Raw genomic sequence first — 20343 nt, 5'->3', positions numbered from 1 at the left:
AAGGAGGCTCTGAGCCTCTTGGAAGGAGGCTTCCTGAGCCTCTTGGAAGGAGGCTCTGAGCCTCTTGGAAGGAGGCTTGAGCCTCTTGGAAGGAGGCTTCCTGAGCCTCTTGGAAGGAGGCTTCCTGAGCCTCTTGGAAGGAGGCTTCTGAGCCTCTTGGAAGGAGGCTCTGAGCCTCTTGGAAGGAGGCCTGAGCCTCTTGGAAGGAGGCTTCCTGAGCCTCTTGGAAGGAGGCCTGAGCCTCTTGGAAGGAGGCTCTGAGCCTCTTGAAGGAGGCTTCTGAGCCTCTTGGAAGGAGGCTTCTGAGCCTCTTGGAAGGAGGCTTCCTGAGCCTCTTGGAAGGAGGCTCTGAGCCTCTTGGAAGGAGGCTTCCTGAGCCTCTTGGAAGGAGGCCTGAGCCTCTTGGAAGGAGGCTTCCTGAGCCTCTTGGAAGGAGGCTTCTGAGCCTCTTGGAAGGAGGCTCTGAGCCTCTTGGAAGGAGGCTCTGAGCTCTTGGAAGGAGGCCTGAGCCTCTTGGAAGGAGGCCTGAGCCTCTTGGAAGGAGGCTTCCTGAGCCTCTTGGAAGGAGGCTTCCTGAGCTCCTCTTGGAAGGAGGCTTCTGAGCCTCTTGGAAGGAGGCTCTGAGCCTCTTGGAAGGAGGCTTCTGAGCCTCTTGGAAGGAGGCTTCCTGAGCCTCTTGGAAGGAGGCTTCTGAGCCTCTTGGAAGGAGGCTTCTGAGCCTCTTGGAAGGAGGCTTCTGAGCCTCTTGGAAGGAGGCTTCTGAGCTCTGGAAGGAGGCTTGAGCTCTTGGAAGGAGGCTTCTGAGCCTCTTTGGAAGGAGGCTCTGAGCCCTCTGGAAGGAGGCTTCTGAGCCTCTTGGAAAGGAGGCTCTGAGCCTCTTGGAAGGAGGCTTGAGCCTCTTGGAAGGAGGCTCTGAGCCTCTTGGAAGGAGGCTCTGAGCTCTTGGAAGGAGGCTTCTGAGCCTCTTGGAAGGAGGCTTCTGAGCCTCTTGGAAGGAGGCTTCTGAGCTCTTGAAAGGAGGCTTCTGAGCCTCTTGGAAGGAGGCTTCCTGAGCCTCTTGGAAGGAGGCTTCTGAGCCTCTTGGAAGGAGGCTTCCTGAGCCTCTTGGAAGGAGGCTTCCTGAGCCTCTTGGAAGGAGGCTTCTGAGCCTCTTGGAAGGAGGCTCTGAGCTCTTGGAAGGAGGCTTCTGAGCCTCTTGGAAGGAGGCTCTGAGCTCTCTTGGAAGGAGGCTTCCTGAGCCTCTTGAAGGAGGCTTGAGCCTCTTGGAAGGAGGCTCTGAGCCTCTTGGAAGGAGGCTTCCTGAGCCTCTTGGAAGGAGGCTCTGAGCTCTTGGAAGGAGGCTTCTGAGCTCTTGGAAGGAGGCTCTGAGCCTCTTGGAAGGAGGCTCTGAGCCTCTTTGAAGGAGGCTCTGAGCCTCTTGGAAGGAGGCTTCTGAGCCTCTTGGAAGGAGGCTCTGAGCTCTTGGAAGGAGGCCTGAGCCTCTTGGAAGGAGGCTTTGAGCCTCTTGGAAGGAGGCTTCTGAGCCTCTTGGAAGGAGGCTCTGAGCCTCTTGGAAGGAGGCTTCTGAGCCTCTTGGAAGGAGGCTCTGAGCTCTTGGAAGGAGGCTTCCTGAGCTCTTGGAAGGAGGCTTCTGAGCCTCTGGAAGGAGGCTCTGAGCCTCTTGGAAGGAGGCTCTGAGCCTCTTGGAAGGAGGCTTCTGAGCTCTTGGAAGGAGGCTTCTGAGCCTTGGAAGGAGGCTTCTGAGCCTTCTTGGAAGGAGGCTCTGAGCCTCTTGGAAGGAGGCTCTGAGCCTCTTGGAAGGAGGCTTCTGAGCCTCTTGGAAGGAGGCTTCTGAGCCTCTTGGAAGGAGGCTTCTGAGCCTCTTGGAAGGAGGCTTCCTGAGCCTCTTGAAGGAGGCTTCTGAGCCTCTTGGAAGGAGGCTTCCTGAGCCTCTTGGAAGGAGGCTTCTGAGCCTCTTGGAAGGAGGCTCTGAGCCTCTTGGAAGGAGGCTTCTGAGCTTCTTGGAAGGAGGCTCTGAGCCTTCTTGGAAGGAGGCTCTGAGCTCTTGGAAGGAGGCTTGAGCCTCTTGGAAGGAGGCTTCCTGAGCCTCTTGGAAGGAGGCTTCCTGAGCCTCTTGGAAGGAGGCTTCGAGCCTCTTGGAAGGAGGCTCTGAGCCTCTTGGAAGGAGGCTTCTGAGCCTCTTGGAAGGAGGCTTCTGAGCCTCTTGGAAGGAGGCTTCTGAGCCTTCTTGGAAGGAGGCTTCTGAGCCTCTTGGAAGGAGGCTTCTGAGCCTCTTGGAAGGAGGCTTCCTGAGCCTCTTGGAAGGAGGCTTCCTGAGCCTCTTGGAAGGAGGCTTCCTGAGCCTCTTGGAAGGAGGCTCTGAGCCTCTTGGAAGGAGGCTCTGAGCCTCTTGGAAGGAGGCTTCTGAGCCTCTTGGAAGGAGGCCTGAGCCTCTTGGAAGGAGGCTTCTGAGCCTCTTGGAAGGAGGCTTCCTGAGCCCTCTTGAAGGAGGCTTCCTGAGCCTCTTGGAAGGAGGCCTGAGCCTCTTGAAAGGAGGCTCTGAGCCTCTTGAAGGAGGCTTCCTGAGCTCTTGGAAGGAGGCTCTGAGCCTCTTGGAAGGAGGCTTCTGAGCCTCTTGAAGGAGGCCTGAGCTCTGGAAGGAGGCTTCTGAGCCTCTTGGAAAGGAGGCTTCCTGAGCTCTTGGAAGGAGGCTTCCTGAGCCTCTTGGAAGGAGGCTTCTGAGCCTCTTGGAAGGAGGCTCTGAGCCTCTTGAAAGGAGGCTTCTGAGCCTCTTGAAAGGAGGCCCTGAGCCTCTTGGAAAGGAGGCCTGAGCTCTTGAAAGGAGGCTTCCTGAGCTTCTTGAAAGGAGGCTTCCTGAGCCTCTTGAAAGGAGGCTCTGAGCCTCTTGAAAGGAGGCTTCTGAGCCTCTTGAAAGGAGGCCCTGAGCCTCTTGAAAGGAGGCTCTGAGCCTCTTGAAAGGAGGCCCTGAGCCTCTTGAAAGGAGGCCCTGAGCTCTTGAAAGGAGGCTTCTGAGCCTCTTGAAAGGAGGCCCTGAGCCTTCTTGAAAGGAGGCTCTGAGCCTCTTGAAAGGAGGCTCTGAGCCTCTTGAAAGGAGGAGGCCCTGAGCCTTCTTGAAAGGAGGCTCCTGAGCCTCTTGAAAGGAGGCCCTGAGCCTCTTGAAAGGAGGCCCTGAGCCTCTTGAAAGGAGGCCCTGAGCCTCTTGAAAGGAGGCTCCTGAGCCTCTTGAAAGGAGGCCCTGAGCCTCTTGAAAGGAGGCCCCTGAGCCTCTTGAAAGGAGGCTTCTGAGCCTCTTGAAAGGAGGCTCTGAGCTCTTGAAAGGAGGCTTCTGAGCCTCTTGAAAGGAGGCTTCTGAGCCTCTTGAAAGGAGGCTTCTGAGCCTCTTGAGAGGAGGCTTCCTGAGCTTTCTTGAAAGGAGGCTTTGAGCTCTTGAAAGGAGGCTTCTGAGCCTTCTTGAAAGGAGGCTTGAGCTTCTTGAAAGGAGGCTTCCTGAGCCTCTTGAAAGGAGGCTTCTGAGCTCTTGAAAGGAGGCTTCTGAGCCTCTTGAAAGGAGGCTTCTGAGCTCTTGAAAGGAGGCTCTGAGCCTCTTGAAAGGAGGCTTCTGAGCCTCTTGAAAGGAGGCTTCCTGAGCCTCTTGAAAGGAGGCTTCCGAGCTCTTGAAAGGAGGCTCTGAGCTCTTGAAAGGAGGCTTGAGCTCTCTTGAAAGGAGGCTTCCTGAGCCTCTTGAAAGGAGGCTTCTGAGCCTCTTGAAAGGAGGCTTCTGAGCTCTTGAAAGGAGGCTCTGAGCTCTTGAAAGGAGGCTTGAGCCTTCTTGAAAGGAGGCTTCCTGAGCCTCTTGAAAGGAGGCCTGAGCCTCTTGAAAGGAGGCTCTGAGCCTCTTGAAAGGAGGCTCTGAGCTCTTTGAAAGGAGGCTTCTGAGCCTCTTGAAAGGAGGCTTCTGAGCCTCTTGAAAGGAGGCTTGAGCTCTTGAAAGGAGGCTTCTGAGCCTCTTGAAAGGAGGCTCTGAGCTCTTGAAAGGAGGCTTCTGAGCTCTTGAAAGGAGGCTTCTGAGCCTCTTGAAAGGAGGCTTCTGAGCTCTTGAAAGGAGGCTTGAGCTCTGAAAGGAGGCCTGAGCCTCTTGAAAGGAGGCTCTGGAGCCTCTTGAAAGGAGGCCTGAGCTCTCTTGAAAGGAGGCTTCTGAGCCTCTTGAAAGGAGGCTTCTGAGCTCTTGAAAGGAGGCTTCTGAGCCTCTTGAAAGGAGGCTCTGAGCCTTCTTGAAAGGAGGCTTCCGAGCCTCTTGAAAGGAGGCTTCTGAGCCTCTTGAAAGGAGGCTTCTGAGCCTCTTGAAAGGAGGCTCTGAGCTCTTGAAAGGAGGCTCTGAGCCTCTTGAAAGGAGGCTTCTGAGCTCTTGAAAGGAGGCTTCCTGAGCCTCTTGAAAGGAGGCTTTCCTGAGCTCTTGAAAGGAGGCTTCTGAGCCTCTTGAAAGGAGGCTCTGGAGCCTCTTGAAAGGAGGCTCTGAGCTCTTGAAAGGAGGCTTGAGCCTCTTGAAAGGAGGCTCTGAGCCTCTTGAAAGGAGGCTTCTGAGCTCTTGAAAGGAGGCTTCTGAGCCTCTTGAAAGGAGGCTTCTGAGCTCTTGAAAGGAGGCTTCTGAGCTCTTCTTGGAAAGGAGGCTTCTGAGCTCTTGAAAGGAGGCTTCTGAGCCTCTTGAAAGGAGGCTTGAGCCTCTTGAAAGGAGGCTTCTGGAGCCTCTTGAAAGGAGGCTTCTGAGCTCTTGAAAGGAGGCTTGAGCCTCTTGAAAGGAGGCTTCTGAGCTCTTGAAAGGAGGCTTCTGAGCCTCTTGAAAGGAGGCTCTGAGCCTCTTGAAAGGAGGCTTCTGAGCCTCTTGAAAGGAGGCTTCCTGAGCCTCTTGAAAGGAGGCTTCCTGAGCCTCTGAAAGGAGGCTCTGAGCCTCTTGAAAGGAGGCTTCTGAGCCTCTTGAAAGGAGGCTCTGAGCCTCTTGAAAGGAGGCTTCTGAGCCTCTTGAAAGGAGGTTTCTGAGCCTCTTGAAAGGAGGCTTTCGGCCTCTTGAAAGGAGGCTCTGGCCTCTTGAAAGGAGGCTCTGAGCCTCTTGAAAGGAGGCTCTGAGCCTCTTGAAAGGAGGCTTCTGAGCATCTTGAAAGGACGCTTCTGAGCCTCTTGAAAGGCGGCTTCTGAGCTCTTGAAAGAGGCCTGAGCCTCTTGAAAGGAGGCTTCTGGGCCTCTTGAAAGGAGGCTTCCTGGCCTCTTGAAAGGAGGCTCTGGGCCTCTTGAAAGGAGGCTCTGGCCTCTTGAAAGGAGGCTTCTGGCCTATTGAAAGGAGGCTCTGGGCCTCTTGAAAGGAGGCTTCTGGCCTCTTGAAAGGAGGCTCTGGGCCTCTTGAAAGGAGGCCTGGCCTCTTGAAAGGAGGCTTCCGAGCCTCTTGAAAGGAGGCTTCCGAGCCTCTTGAAAGGAGGCTTCCGAGCCTCTTGAAAGGAGGCTTCCGAGCCTCTTGAAAGGAGGCTTTCGGGCCTCTTGAAAGGAGGCATCCGGGCCTCTTGAAAGGAGGCTTCCTGGCCTCTTGAAAGGAGGCTTTCGGGCCTCTTGAAAGGAGGCATCCGGGCCTCTTGAAAGGAGGCTTCCGGGCCTCCTGAAAGGAGGCTTCCGGGCCTCTTGAAAGGAGGCTTCCGGGCCTCTTGAAAGGAGGCTTCCGGGCCTCTTGAAAGGAGGCTTCTGGGCCTCTTGAAAGGAGGCCTGAGCCTCTTGAAAGGAGGCTTCCTGAGCCTCTTGAAAGGAGGCCTGAGCCTCTTGAAAGGAGGCTTCTGAGCCTCTTGAAAGGAGGCTCTGAGCCTCTTGAAAGGAGGCTTCTGAGCCTCTTGAAAGGAGGCTTGAGCCTCTTGAAAGGAGGCTCTGAGCCTCTTGAAAGGAGACTTCTGAGCCTCTTGAAAGGAGGCTTCTGAGCCTCTTGAAAGGAGGCTCTGAGCCTCTTGAAAGGAGGCTTCTGAGCCTCTTGAAAGGAGGCTTCTGAGCCTCTTGAAAGGAGGCTTCTGAGCCTCTTGAAAGGAGGCTTCTGAGCCTCTTGAAAGGAGGCTTCCTGAGCCTCTTGAAAGGAGGCTTCTGAGCCTCTTGAAAGGAGGCTCTGAGCCTTCTTGAAAGGAGGCTTCCTGAGCCTCTTGAAAGGAGGCTTCTGAGCCTCTTGAAAGGAGGCTCTGAGCCTCTTGAAAGGAGGCTTCTGAGCTCTCTTGAAAGGAGGCTTCTGAGCCTCTTGAAAGGAGGCTTCTGAGCCTCTTGGAAAGGAGGCTTCTGAGCCCTTTGAAAGGAGGCTTGAGCCTCTTGAAAGGAGGCTTCTGAGCTCTTGAAAGGAGGCTTGAGCTCTTGAAAGGAGGCTTCTGAGCCTCTTGAAAGGAGGCTTCTGAGCTCTCTTGAATGGAGGCTTCTGAGCCTCTTGAAAGGAGGCTTCTGAGCCTCTTGAAAGGAGGCTTCTGAGCTCTTGAAAGGAGGCTTCTGAGCCTCTTGAAAGGAGGCTTCTGAGCCTCTTGAAAGGAGGCTTCTGGAGCCTCTTGAAAGGAGGCTTCTGAGCCTCTTGGAAAGGAGGCTCTGAGCCCTTTTGAAAGGAGGCTTCTGAGCCTCTTGAAAGGAGGCTTCTGAGCCTCTTGAAAGGAGGCTTCCTGAGCCTCTTGAATGGAGGCTTCTGAGCCTCTTGAAAGGAGGCTTCTGAGCCTCTTGAAAGGAGGCTCTGAGCCTCTTGAAAGGAGGCTTCCTGAGCTCTTTGAAAGGAGGCTCTGAGCCTCTTGAAAGGAGGCTTCCGAGCCTCTTGAAAGGAGGCTTCCGAGCCTCTTGAAAGGAGGCTTCCGAGCCTCTTGAAAGGAGGCTTCCGAGCCTCTTGAAAGGAGGCTTCCGAGCCTCTTGAAAGGAGGCCTCTTCCGAGGCTCTCGAAAGGAGGTTTCCGAGCCTCTTGGAATGAGTCTCTTGAAAGGAGGCTTCCAAGTCTTTTGAAAGGAGGCTTTCAAGTCTCTTGGAAGGAGGCTTCTAAGTCTCTTGGAAGGAGGCTTCCAAGCAGAATTTCTTGATTGGAGGAATCGGATCCTTTTGTCTTACGAGCCACTTTGAAGAGGGCTTCCAAACCTTTTTCACCGAAGCTATTCAGCTTCTCGAAAAAAAGCCCTTTAAGCTTTTAAATGGAGGGCTTCTGAACCTTAAGATTCTAGATTTCAGGTCAAAAGCACCTTCTTCATATATTATTCAACATTATTCTGTCTCGATCAAATGGATTACATTAAAGATCTTCCTTCATCGTTTTGTTCTTTTGATCTTTTGTCATACAGCCCTTAATAAGCGGTAGGCAATTATCAAAACTTCATCGATAAGTTCTTATTGGAATTGAAATATATCCGCCATTACTAATATTTGTCCGAGGTACCTGGGGCCAGTTCGGGTTATGATCCAATGATTCGAACTCTGTTCACGGTGGAAGGACTTCGAATCAGAATGTATTAATTTCGTTCATCATTTTATCATATTTTTCGTTGTTTTTTAATGCAATACATTGGATCACATTAAAATAGAGCACCTGTATTAATAACAAACGTTCTGTTTGATCTATCGATTGGTATTTTCTAAAGCCCTTTTAATAAAATTAAGTCCTTAGCTGTACGGATTTTGATGCACTACGGTATCGATATTCTGGAAAATATATCCATCTAACTCATAAATATTTTTTTTTATTAAAACCTAAAAAAGAAATAAATTAAATTAATGTTAAGACAAAGAATTGATACAAATAGAACGATAATACGTCAGTTCAAAATTTCTGTACACAGACATTTTCTTCAAGCCACGGATTGCTATGTTTAATTATAAAAAAATTATAGTGACCACGCCATGTGTCCAAAGGGGTTATTCATAGAATTATGGCAACTTAGAGTAAGAATCTGCATTGAATTTATAGCATAGATTTTGCAATATGGATAATGTTATGTCGGTTAATCGACTACATTAGTTTGACTCAATTGGGTATGGTAAAACCATTTTTATTAGCAGAATTACATTAAAGAAAACATGTATGCATGATTCATATGAAAGGTTTAGTTCTATAAATTCATTCACAATCAGTTATCATTTCTCAAAAGCCGCTCAACTTCTAGAACCTGGGTTTTGAAACTCCTACCGAAAGCCGTATTCGTTGGGCGAGCTTTTAGGTACTGGTAGATTGATTCGATCCACGTAGAATATCTATTTCTCCGCCTTCTTGGACCGCGTCGGAGTAATTCATTCGATACCACCACCCTCTTCCCCAACTCAGTCCACCGAATTCCCATCGTCTCGCAAGTCATCCACTAGTCGCCCCTCGAGCTTCATGCATAAGTCATCATCCTTCGGAAGAGAAAAAAAATCCTCTTCTACTCGTCGTTAGCTATGTACATTAGAAAATGGAAAACGATTCGTTGCCTTCTCGATTTCCTCCTGGGGCAAGGATATGGCAGGACAGAGAAAATAAAAAAAAACGATCCAACCTATTGACGAAAGAGGAACCGACGACATTCGTTTCCTATTCAGAATAACTACGTGTGTATATTGATGTATGTAGTGGAGGTATGACCTACGTTCACGGCTTTCAGTATGACAGACGAAGAAGGCAATTGCCACGATAGAATGAGACCCTTTCATGAATTACGTAATGTTAGTAGCAGTGCCTAAGCGAGCATCCTAGGATTCGATTCCATTAATTTGTCGATCACTCATTCTTAAAGCGGATTCTTCTTTTCAAGCGTACATTCTCCGCGATTTGTGGTGTTCACAGTAGGATAAGCCACTATTAAAGACCACTCCTCCAATGTTCATTAATCTAAAGGTTTGAGCCGAGTTGGCTCTTTTAGATCTATGTTCTATCCATACGCCAACTGGGGCATTTTCGCCTCGTATCTTAGCTTTCTGTGATTTTTCTTCCTCCCCAATGTCTATTTAGCAAGTTTACATTTGTTTAACACAATAGCGCAACATTCTTCGTGTTCCAGGCCAGACACCTTTATCTTATGACTATAGATGATCTAAAAAATTTACGATTTCACGGTATAGATAAATTTACCTTTGGTAAATTGGCGATTGCCCCTCCAATGATCCAACTTTTTCTTTTTTTATGTTTTTCGTTTCGTAATCAATGGATCTTCCGGACACTAAGTTAAACACGGTGGAGTTGGACGCACATAGTTAGAATTTCAAATGGATTTGCTGACTTTTGTTTCACTACGTTCGACGAAGACGAAGGTGATGGCTCGCTGCGGCTCATGGCGACCGTCCCTCAGGGAATGGATGGTAGAATATCACCCGCTGAACCTCTTGTTATCTCATCTTGATTTGTGATTGAAATCCAAGGAATCCAATTACTCAGTAATGACATCGATGGTTCAAAAGTAATACGAGTTGCAATAGTGAACGTGAAGCAGTTGGAGATTGGTAGAATAAGACAAACGTTTCGGATCCATGAAGGTTTTATACAGGATTTATTAAGGGTTTAGACCTTCGAAGAACGATTTTCGGTAAAAAATACATTAACCAAATTTAGTAAACAACTGCACTCAAACAGTTCCATATATTCCCCTTCAGCTTTGGTGAATGCATTCCAAAATCCGTCGTTCACAACGGAAAAAATAGAAAGCTCTCCCGATTGTGTATTATCGATTTTAGGTTTATCCGTTATTCAAGGCGACCCTTTTTGCTGCTACTTGCCTTCACTCTTTCTCGATTCTATTTATACGCTATACATACCTACGTCCCACGTTGTCGTCATTGGGGAGAAACAAAAAAGTCAACATCTGAGAACGATTGCACAACACATGGTCGTTACCTTTCCTTATTGTTGGAGGAGAATTGCAGTCAGGAGACAGAAAGTCCATCGATTCTTGATGGTGGGATACAAATGTTGGATAAAATATCATTGTTTAATGAAATATCACAAACTCGCTAGTCACCATGAAACAGATGGTAGCGAATAAGACCGATACAAATATTTTAAAAAAATTAGGTCTCCCCTCTCCTCGGATTTTTTTGCCCAAAAATAATATTTTGAGGGGGCAACAAAAAAAAATTCGGATAATTTTGAGAATTTTCAAAACTTTCTTTAACAAATCTGAAGATTTTTTTTTATTTTCTTTTCTTCATTTCAATATTTGTTTTCCTATCTCCCCCTTTGACCTTTCTGAGACCAGTAGGACATAATATTTATTAAATATTTGTAACGGCCTAAACTGTTAATTGTCTCTTCTTATTGTACATAACATGATACAAGTTACATTCAAATGTTCAATCATTGAAGAATGTTTAAACAATTTTAAATTTCAACGGAAACAATCTGCTTTAAAAAACCTTAGCTATAATTTTTCTTTATAAATTGTTTAGGATATTCTTTGTCTTTTGGGTAAATATGGATGTATATTCAGTTGCCGATTCTCAGCCAACGAGGACTGCTGTTGCTATCGTGTGCACCTACGGTGATAACTTCTACTCAAGCGTCTTCTGCCTACATGATTGTGTTCCATCGTCACCCAACGAATCCGTATCTTATCTCATTTCGAGCGCTCAGACGGCTTCTTTTCCCCTATTTTTGTGTTTTCCGCTTCTTAACTCACACGTATGTTAATTCTAAATGTACATAAGAATTCCAATATAAAAAAATGTCTGTTTCGATGGTTTTATTGCGAAGTCACTCGTACTGCTCTTCTTTTGACGAGTGCTTTCGGAAATATTATTCTCAAACCTTCTGTTATTTAACCTTCGGTAGTCATGTGCTACGACTGTTGTTTGACCCATACTGTCACTATCTGTCTGTTTTCCCAATAGGTGTAAGGTTATTTGTTTTTGATTTTCTTGGTTTCCATTTCTTTTTTCAGCACACCCACACACCGTTCGATAACATCTTCGCAATGTGATTACCTGATTACTAATATATGATATTTTCTTCTCCCCGCTCCGGAAACAACAATGATTCGTTTTCTTCCCCGGTGTTTCGTTTTTCGCGTCTACGAAAACTAATTCAGATCCGCTACGACGATGAGGATGAGGATGAAGGTCCGCAGCCGGATTCCACACTTGAGCAGGGAGTGCCTATCCCTGTTCGAATGCAGGGCAGCTTCCCTCCGGAATTGGCCTCCACGCCTCTCGAGGATATCGACAATTTTTACGCGAATCAGAGGGTAAGTAATTTGCTTTAGAAACTGAGATCTATTAAATAATGGAAACTTCATAAAATGCTCAGAATGATTGAAAGTTTGAGATTTGAAATATAATGAAATCAGAAATTTCTTTGTAATCAAAATGAAGCTTACATGACTTTGGGTTTATGGGATTAGAAAGTGGGCAGTGATAAAATGATTTCAAGACAGGCTACACATGATTAAGGTATAGATGTAGGATGCCAGATGAAATTTAATTTCTTATTCTGTATAAACAATTGAACAAATGAAAACGCATGGTATGGCAAATATAATTTTATGTGTACCGATTAACCAATTAAAAAAATGTACGGTAGTTTCAAATATTACGAAATTTAGATTGCATTTTATCGTTTTGTTTAGTAATATATTGAAAAGGTCTCGAGAAGATTACCCGAAAAAAAACTGGTCATGAATAGATTGTGATCGCAACATTTTAAGGGTTTTTTTTTCTAGCAGACAATCCCAGAGTTAAAACCGAGTTTCACTACTGTCCAGAATTCTTCGAATGTTTTTATGAATACCTTGGGAATTTACTTCTGACATTTTTTTCGTAAATATCTCTATCTTCTATATATAAAAATGAGTTTGCATTTCCTTTGAGGCTATATAACTCCCGAACGGATGGACCGATTTGCAAGATTTCCTCAATGATCGATTCATTTTCAAGGAAGATGGAAAATTGTCAAAATGCAACGGTTTCATGAGTTCTGAAGAAAGCCATCAAGCTCAAACTGAAATCGATCTAGAGTGCGATGCTGCAATCAACAAAATGATTGACAGATCGAAAATAAAACCCGAGCGAGATCGGGCAGGTTCACCTAGTCTTAAATAATTCATCAGGAAATACCTCCAAAAAATTTGAAGAGTGATTTCAAAACTTCCTACCGGAACTCATTCGAAAATTATTTCAGGAATTCTTCCGAATATGATCAAAAACTCCATTCCCTCTGGAGTATACTCCTAGAACTTTTTCCACAACTCCTGGACCAGACATGTCCGTATGTGGATATAGACGTGAAGAAGTCGCATTTGATTTTTCAAAGTTATTTTTGCTGTTTGAATCGTTCTGAAATTTTTCATAAGTTTGTAACTGTTTTTTTACGTTATTCCCGGCGAGAATTGAAAAAAAAAATTAATTGGACTCTTAAGGCTTGGACTCTTACAATAAAGCCAGAATTCAGCCTTTTTTGTAAACCACGTGCTTTTCCAATATTATTTTCAAGAGCACGAGATGAAAGAACCATAACGCGTATGGGGCTGAAATAATGGTAGATCGTTTGCTTAGTAATGCTGAACAATCGTAATTTGATTTTCTGCACTGTACGAAAACTATTACGCTAGATTTGGGCTTTTGGAAATGTATGTAGATAAACGTGTGGTGAATTTGAAATTCACCACGGGCTTCATTCTATAATCACCTTAATTGACAACGAATCGTTCATTATTTTGGTGATAATCCCGCTTCCATCGTCACAACAACAACATGGAGAAGAAACAGTGCAAAGGATGCCGACTGGAAGAACACGATATGTGGCTTCTGTGATGCCTTTTACCACATCAGGCAACAGTTCGACTTCGACTTTCATTTTTTTATAGCTCTTTCGCCCATTAGGCATCACTGAGCTGATCATATCTTTCAGTACTGTTCTAATTCGATTAGAACAGCATCATTTTTATTTCCATTATTTACATTCGTACATTTTATACACTTACGCATGTTGGTGCTGTCATCGTGCTGATTGATTCACTTCTACTTTATCGGCATCGTAGAAGTGAACATAGCAGTTACTCCGCTGTCGCAGTCCGTTTGTGTAGAGCCATGATTCGGTTGCCATTGTTCGATTCTTTTTTTTATACGAATATACATCTTTTTTTTTCACTATCTGCATCCATCCATCCAGAAACCGGTGGGCTACCGGCGAACGGGGTTAGCTGCCGTCGACCCGCTGAAACCACCCTGTTCACAGACCCTGAGTCTCCCGGAACAGTCTTGCGGCATTACTTCTGGGAGGGGTCCGTGCGACTACGCACGCCCACATACTAGCTACCCACTAGCTTCAAATCTCAACACTAGCTACCCTCTAGTTCCTCTACCTCTTGACTAGCTACCCGCTACAACCCCTACCTCTTAACTAACTACCCGCTAGTATCTCACCCTCCTGACTAGCTACCCACTAGTCGGCGCTATCCGACTGCAGCTCGGCGCGCCAATTGCGCTGCAAGATGCTGGCAATCTGAGTGGTAGCGGCCGAGACCGCGTTCCACTTTTCAACCTCTTGATACATCCTCTGGATAAGATTATCCGGGGTAGTGTACCTCCCGCACACCTCAAACATTCCGATCCTCACATCGACGAAACGAGGACATACGAATAGTACGTGCTCTGTAGTTTCGTCGACCCCTGGGCAGACGGGAGAGTCCGTATGCCCAAACCTATGTAGGTACCACCTAAAGCAACCATGTCCTGACAGGAACTGTGTCAGATGGAAGTGAACTTCCCCATGCCTCTTATTAACCCATCTTGATACGCTGGGTATCAGCCGATGGGTCCACCTACCCTTAGAAGAGTTATCCCAGTCCCGTTGCCACTTGATAGTCGAGGTGGCTCTAATGGCTTTACGGCCTCCTCTGGTTCCGCGCATTTCGAAACTCTCCTCGTCTTCCCGTATGAGAAGTCCAATCGGTAACATACACGCAATCACACAAGCTGCATCCCGTGATACCGTGCGGTAGACACTTATCACTCTGAGGCACGCTAGCCTGTGTACACTCTCCAGCTTCAGCAGGTTACGTTCGACGCTAAGCGCCGAGGCCCAAGCTGGGCCGCCGTATCTAAAGATAGATACGGCAACGCCAGCTAAAAACCTGGGTCTGCTGGAGCACACCCCCGAGCTATTAGACATCATCCTGGATAATGCCGCAATAGCTGTCGAAGCTCTCCTGCATGCGTAATCTACGTGACTGCCGAAGTTCAGTCTATCGCCGATCAACACCCCGAGGAGCTTCACCTCCCGCTTGGAAATGATCTCACTGTCGCCCACACGAACCACTGCCTCCTGTACCGACTTACGGTTGTTAACAACAACCAACTCCGTTTTATGATGAGCTAGCCCCAGCTGCCTTGAGCTCATCCATTCCTCTACTATAGCGATCGCGTGGGCCGCCGTCAGTTCCACCTCAACAATCGAATCTCCATAAACCTCCAGCGTTATGTCGTCAGCGAAGCCAACGATCTTAACACCTGGGGGGAACTTCAGTCTTAAAACACATAGTGTTCCGTAGCACTGGGCCCAGGATAGATCCCTGAGGGACTCCTGCGGTGATAAAAGCACAACTCTCCCCTTCATCGGTCTCTTATAGAAGTACGCGATTCTGGAAATAGCTTTCCAAAATGTTGTACAGGCCCACCGGAGTAACGAGAGCGCGATGGCATCCCAGCTTGCGTTGTTGAATGCATTCTTGACGTCGAGCGTCACAATCGCGCAAAATCGAGTTCCCCTCCGCTAGCGTTGTATCGCTACTTCCGCAGTTTTCACAACCGAGTTGATAGCATTTACCGTGGACCTCCCCTACGAAACCCAAACAGATTGCTTGACAGGCCGTTCGTACCTTCGGTGTACGGGGTCAGTCGGTTGAGGATGATCCTCTCAAGCAACTTCCCCGTGGTGTCCAGTAGGCAGATTGGTCTATACGCCGATGGGTCACCTGGTGGTTTCCCGGGCTTCGGTAACAGCACTAGCTTCTGTCTCTTTCACCTATCGGGGAAACTGCGCTCGTCGAGGCATCTCTGCATGGCTGTCCTGAACATGTCAGCGTTAGCCATGATCACTGCCTTCAGAGCGAGGTTTGGCACTCCGTCGGGCCCCGGAGCTTTGTTTGTATCAAGGGTTCGAGCCACCGCAAGCAACTCTTCGTTCGCTGCCACTTCAGCCGCACTCGCGTTCCTTGTGGACTTGTTAAGGGCCAACTTCGCAGCTTTGAACGTCAAGCGGCGTTCATCCCTTAGCTGCTCAGAGCGAGTTCTCTGCATCCTTTGCCTAGCTCTAAGGCAGGTTGACCGAAGGTCTGCGATTGCTACGCTTCACCAGTATGCTGGAGGTCTATCGTTCCTCGGTGGTGCCCTCCTCTGCATGCTGGCATCGCATGCACGTGACAGGACAGCTGACAGTGCGTACCCTGTAAGACTGTCGGTGTTACCCTCCAGTCCCAGTGCCGCGGTGAAAACTTCGCTGTCGAAGCTTTGGGCCTTCCACCCACGAACCTGACGGGGATTCCTCAACCTCGGTTGCTGCACACCACAGCTGATGGCTAGGTGATCGCTATCATCATCATCGCCCTCATCGACCCTCCAGTTGGGGGACTGAACTAGGCTAGGCCGGGTACAGTACCGAGTTTGGCCATATCTTTGGAACAAAAACCAATGAGCCTCATCAGACCCAACTGAGCTTTAGCCACTGGCTTCTTTTATACAAAATCAGCTTTTAGAATAACGGAAATCTAGCTGCCAAAATGTGCCTATAAGGCTGATATTTAATCAAGAAATTAGCCTATTTTTTTCAATAAAACCGTTCTATTTGACTGAAATTCCAATCAGAAAGACCATATTATCTGAAAACGATCGTATATTAGTTCCATTTTTCATTTTGTTATATAAAACGTGTTGATATGTTGTATATTTATTTTAAAAATATTGAAAATCGATTTTTATATGAGTTTTAGACAACAGTATCGAAAACCAACGATTCAACCTTTAAAATTAGGAAGAAAACATACAGTATCTTTAGCAAAATTTCTCAAAACACAATATTCTAAAACATTGTCGAAAACCCGAACAAAAAAAAATTTTTGAAAATTTTTTTTTTTTGCTCGGGTATTGCAGTAAAACATAATAGTGGATTTCACGCTCTAGATTTTGTCGGGCAGCTTTTTGAACACATTCTATAAAAAAATCATGGTTCTAAATCTGTATTAAACGCCACAATGAGGTTTTGACCGTCTTTTTTCTGAGTTGTTCCAATGTGCGACTGCCACAGCAGCTGCTGGGCAGTAGCACAATGGTTAAGATTCAGCTGTGCTATCCGCACGGCGACTTCTTATTGCCACCACCGGAGGGACAAGTAGGTCCACCATAACATGGTTACGGGCTTGCTTCCTACTTGCGCAGAAAAGGCACCTTGGTGCTTTATCGCAGGCCTGCGCAAAATGTCCCTCCTCTCCACAAAGACGACACAGGTTACATCGGTCCGGCCCCTTGCACTCCCATGACTTGTGACCAGATTCGAAGCACCTTAAATACTTTTCGACTAAAGGTGGCTGGAATATGCTTACTGGGCATATTGACCATCGAATCTTCAATTTCCCGACCACCAGGACCTTTTTGGCGTCCGCTACCGGTAACCTGAACAACGAAATTATTTCTCCGCAGTTGCTTGCGCTACTGGACTTCCGCGCAATTTAACGTCCTCTCCGGCAACGATCATTGCTACAGGACCGATTCCATTGAACAGCCTTCGGCTACAATGAGTTGCTATCGTCGATGATCCGGACATTCATGATAGTTGAATATCTCTACGATTTCGATCAAACAACCACTCGCTCCAAAACTAAGATTTGTCGTTCGTCATTGTTGTAGGCGTAATTGTTCGTGTGGTATTGCAAAAATGTATGTTTTTTTTTATTCATTAAGACATTGTAGTCAGATGGATCAGTACAAAATAATGGGGGTTCTCGAACGAATTCCAAACGATATTTTCAAATGAACTCCTGAAGAAATTTTCGACATTCTAAAATTTCTCCTAGAATTTCTTTAGACATTCCTCTAAAAAATCTGACGGAATTTCCTACACAGATTTCCCCAGAAAAGAGATAAGTCCAGAGATAATCATAGCATAGCATATGTGATTGTACAAATCGTGGGTGGCCATACAATGCTCAATTATACAATGCGAAATACAAATCGTAGGGATCGCTTCTCAAGGTGCGTATCGCACTATTTACAGTGGTAGTTTAGTCAATCAGACTACTTCAATTTAAATATTTAGTTTAAAAATAGCTGTACGGATTTTGATCCTTTGATTCGAAATCCGTCCACGGTGAACGGATTTCGAGTCAAGAGTAATTGATTTTATTCATTATTTTATCATGTTTTTCGCAGTTTTTAATGAGTAAATGCGAAACACTTCAAAAGTAGAAGCCTTCATGCTCCTGTGTCAATGACAAATGTTTTATTTGCATTCGATTCCTATTTTCTAATGACTTTTTCATATACTGAGGCGCTTAAGTGTACGGATTTCGATGCCCCACGGTATACAAAACACGTTCAATCGCACAATTACCGTGCGAGACCGAAATCCGTACAGCACCGAAATCCGCCCGCTTCCTGAAATATCAATAAATTAAAGGAGGATAAAGGTAATTAATGTAGAAATAATTTATCTTATCCTGTACAGATACTTGGCAGTAAGCTTTTAGCGCATAGAAATGGAAACAAGGCTTTGAAATAAAACAACAAAAATCAAAAACAAATCGCCACCCATCAAACGCGGAGTTTTTGCCGCCATTTTGTTTTTGGGTAGAGCATAATTGCATCAAATGTAACTATGTTTTAATTGCTAATTGCAAATCATTACATAAGATAAGCGGAATACAAATCGAAGGGATCTCTTCTCAAGGTGCGTATCGAACTATTTACAGTGGTAGTTTAGTCAATCAGACTGTTTCAATTTAAATATTTAGTTAAAAATTAGCTGTACGGATTTTGATCCTTTGATTCAAAATCCGTCCACGGTTCATATACTAAGGTGCTTAAGTGTACGGATTTCGATGCCCCACGGTATTCACCGAACGTTAAAAACAGAACCAAAAACTCTGATTTCATAAATGTTCTGCGTCCTACCGAAAACACGTCCGGAAACACAGAAACACGACAAAGAAGGCACTGATTGGTTTTCATTTTGACCGCACAGAAACACGAAAAAACAGGCACTCAAAAAAGAGATAAGCCAAGAGATAAATTCAGAAATTCATATGGAAATCCCTCAAGAAATCCTTTGAAAATTCATAGAAGCAGTTCGAAGAATTTTTTATTCGTTTTTTTTTAGAAAATCCTTTGGAAATTCCTTCAGGAATTCCTTACATAATTCGAAATTCCTGTAGTAGTTATTCCGGAGATTTAGTAAAGTATAGTAAAGTAATTTCCGAATGATCCCTAAAAGAATTTCTGAGGCGATTCTCAAAAAAAAATCACAAAGGAAGATCTTAAAAAAAATCTAATTAAATTTGTTCGAAGGAACTCCTTGAAAAAAATTTAAAGGATTCCTGGATGGACTTCTGAAGAAATTTCGAAGAATTTATTTCTAAAGTTTCCGATGAAGAATTTCTTTAAAAAATATTGAAAGAATTTCTTTTAGAAATTCCTGAAATAATTGCCAAAGCGATTTCCTGAAAAAAGTTCGAATGAATTTCTAAGCCAATTTCCACAGGAATTCCGACAGCAATTTCTATAGAAATCCATGAAGAAATTTCTGTACGAATCATCCTAGAAGAACCGACCAAATTTCCATAGGAATTTCTGAAGGAATTGTAGGGGTTAACGGAAGTTTTGGGAAAGGAGGGGTGGAGGAAGGGGTTCCGTCTTTTTTTACCCTTTAAATGGCCAGCAGGTACCCGGATACCCTCGAAATAGAAATACTTGTATCTTATGCAATTTTCAACCGATTTCACGCTGATGTCCGGGTTTCCAGGGACATTTCATGATTCGGAAATACTGACCTTGGATTTCGATAACTATCTTCTTGAAATATCTATAGCAGGTTGATGTTACGAATCTATTGGGCCCATCAGACATGTGAACATTTGAGTGGCCATTTCAGAACAGGTTTCCAGAGGGGTCGAGAGAGGTCATACGTATTTTTCAATGGAACCCCATCAGCATAGGTATCGAACTTCTTGAAATTGCATCACCAGATTGGTTCTTACTGTTTTTGGGCCACCAGACATGCTGACCTCAGAGATTACGTTCCAGGACGAGTGGGAGAAACACTTTTCAATAGATTCCAAGCATAATGGGTATCGTGATCATAGGAAGTTCCGGAGCTCCCCGAAGTAGTGACCAAATTAGAAATCGTCCCAGACTGCTTTGACTTTCTATACACCATTTGCATCTAGCAACTTTTACAACTTTTTTTTTTCAAAGTACTAGGAAGCTGTGAGTTTTTATAAATAAAGTATTGAAATAAGGATGAAAAAACTGATTAGTCAAGCCAGTTTCAACATCAAGTGTAGGAGAGGATCTTGCGGAGGAATTCCTAGAGGAACTTGGATCTTCTGGAGAAATTTCTAGAGTAACTTCCGGAGAAACTCCTGGAGGAATTCCTGGAGACACCTCTGGAGGAATTCCTAAAGAAACCTCTGGAGGAATTCCTGGAGAAACCTCTGGAGGAATTCCTGGAGAAACCTCTGAAGGAGCTTCCGGAGGAATTCCTGGAGGAACTTCTACAGGAACTCATGGAGGAACTTTTGGAGGACTTTTTGGAGGAACATCAGCATGAATTTCTGTAGGAAGTTCCGTAGGAATTTCTGGAAAAACTTCCGGAGGAATTCCTGGAGGAGCTTCTGGAGGAATTCCTGGAGGATCTTTTGGAGGAATTCCTGGAGGAACTTGCGGAGGAAATTTCAGAGGAAATCCTGGAGGAACTTGCGGAGGAACTTCCGGAGAAACTTGCGAGGAATTCCTGGAGGAGCTTCCGGATGAATTCCTGGAGGAACTTCCGAAAGAATTCCTGGAGGAGCTTCCGGAAGAATCCGTGGAGGAACTTTCGGATGTATCCCTGGAGGAACTTCCGGAGAAGTCCGTATAGGAGCTTCTGGAGGAATTCCTGGAGGAACTTTTGGAGGAATTACTGGACGAACTCCGGAGGAACTCTCGACCATGATTTTGAACCTCGAACAAAATATTGCCATACTCTTCGTCCTTGCTCTGCCTATAATCGCGAATAAGGCAAGCACCAGAAAAATGCATGTAGCAGTTTCACGCGTTTGCAGCGTTTTTAGTAGGCGAAATTACACTTCTTTTCTCTAAGGCCGAAGAGTATTGGCGTGCATTAGTTTTGCTCTCAGAATGCTGAATCAATTATTTTATTATTTATTCAGACTAAGGCCAAAG

General features: G+C 45.8%; 1 protein-coding gene across 14 annotated transcripts in view; it reads left to right on the top strand.

Annotated features, from left to right (window-relative positions):
• Positions 1-20343, top strand: part of LOC134225629 (sodium channel protein para) — a 499821-nt gene that overhangs the window by 222011 nt on the left and 257467 nt on the right. For all 14 annotated transcript variants that reach the window (XM_062705853.1, XM_062705850.1, XM_062705847.1 and 11 more), the window contains one exon: positions 11004-11159. In XM_062705853.1, the coding sequence (XP_062561837.1) occupies positions 11004-11159 (156 nt within the window). The remainder of the gene's footprint in view (positions 1-11003; positions 11160-20343) is intronic.

This window comes from Armigeres subalbatus, chromosome 3 (genome assembly GCF_024139115.2).
Source record: "Armigeres subalbatus isolate Guangzhou_Male chromosome 3, GZ_Asu_2, whole genome shotgun sequence".
In the NCBI taxonomy this organism is placed as follows: Eukaryota; Metazoa; Arthropoda; class Insecta; order Diptera; family Culicidae; genus Armigeres; species Armigeres subalbatus.
The sequence above is the reverse complement of the archived record's forward strand: the minus strand, read 5'-3'. Positions and strand labels throughout refer to the sequence as shown.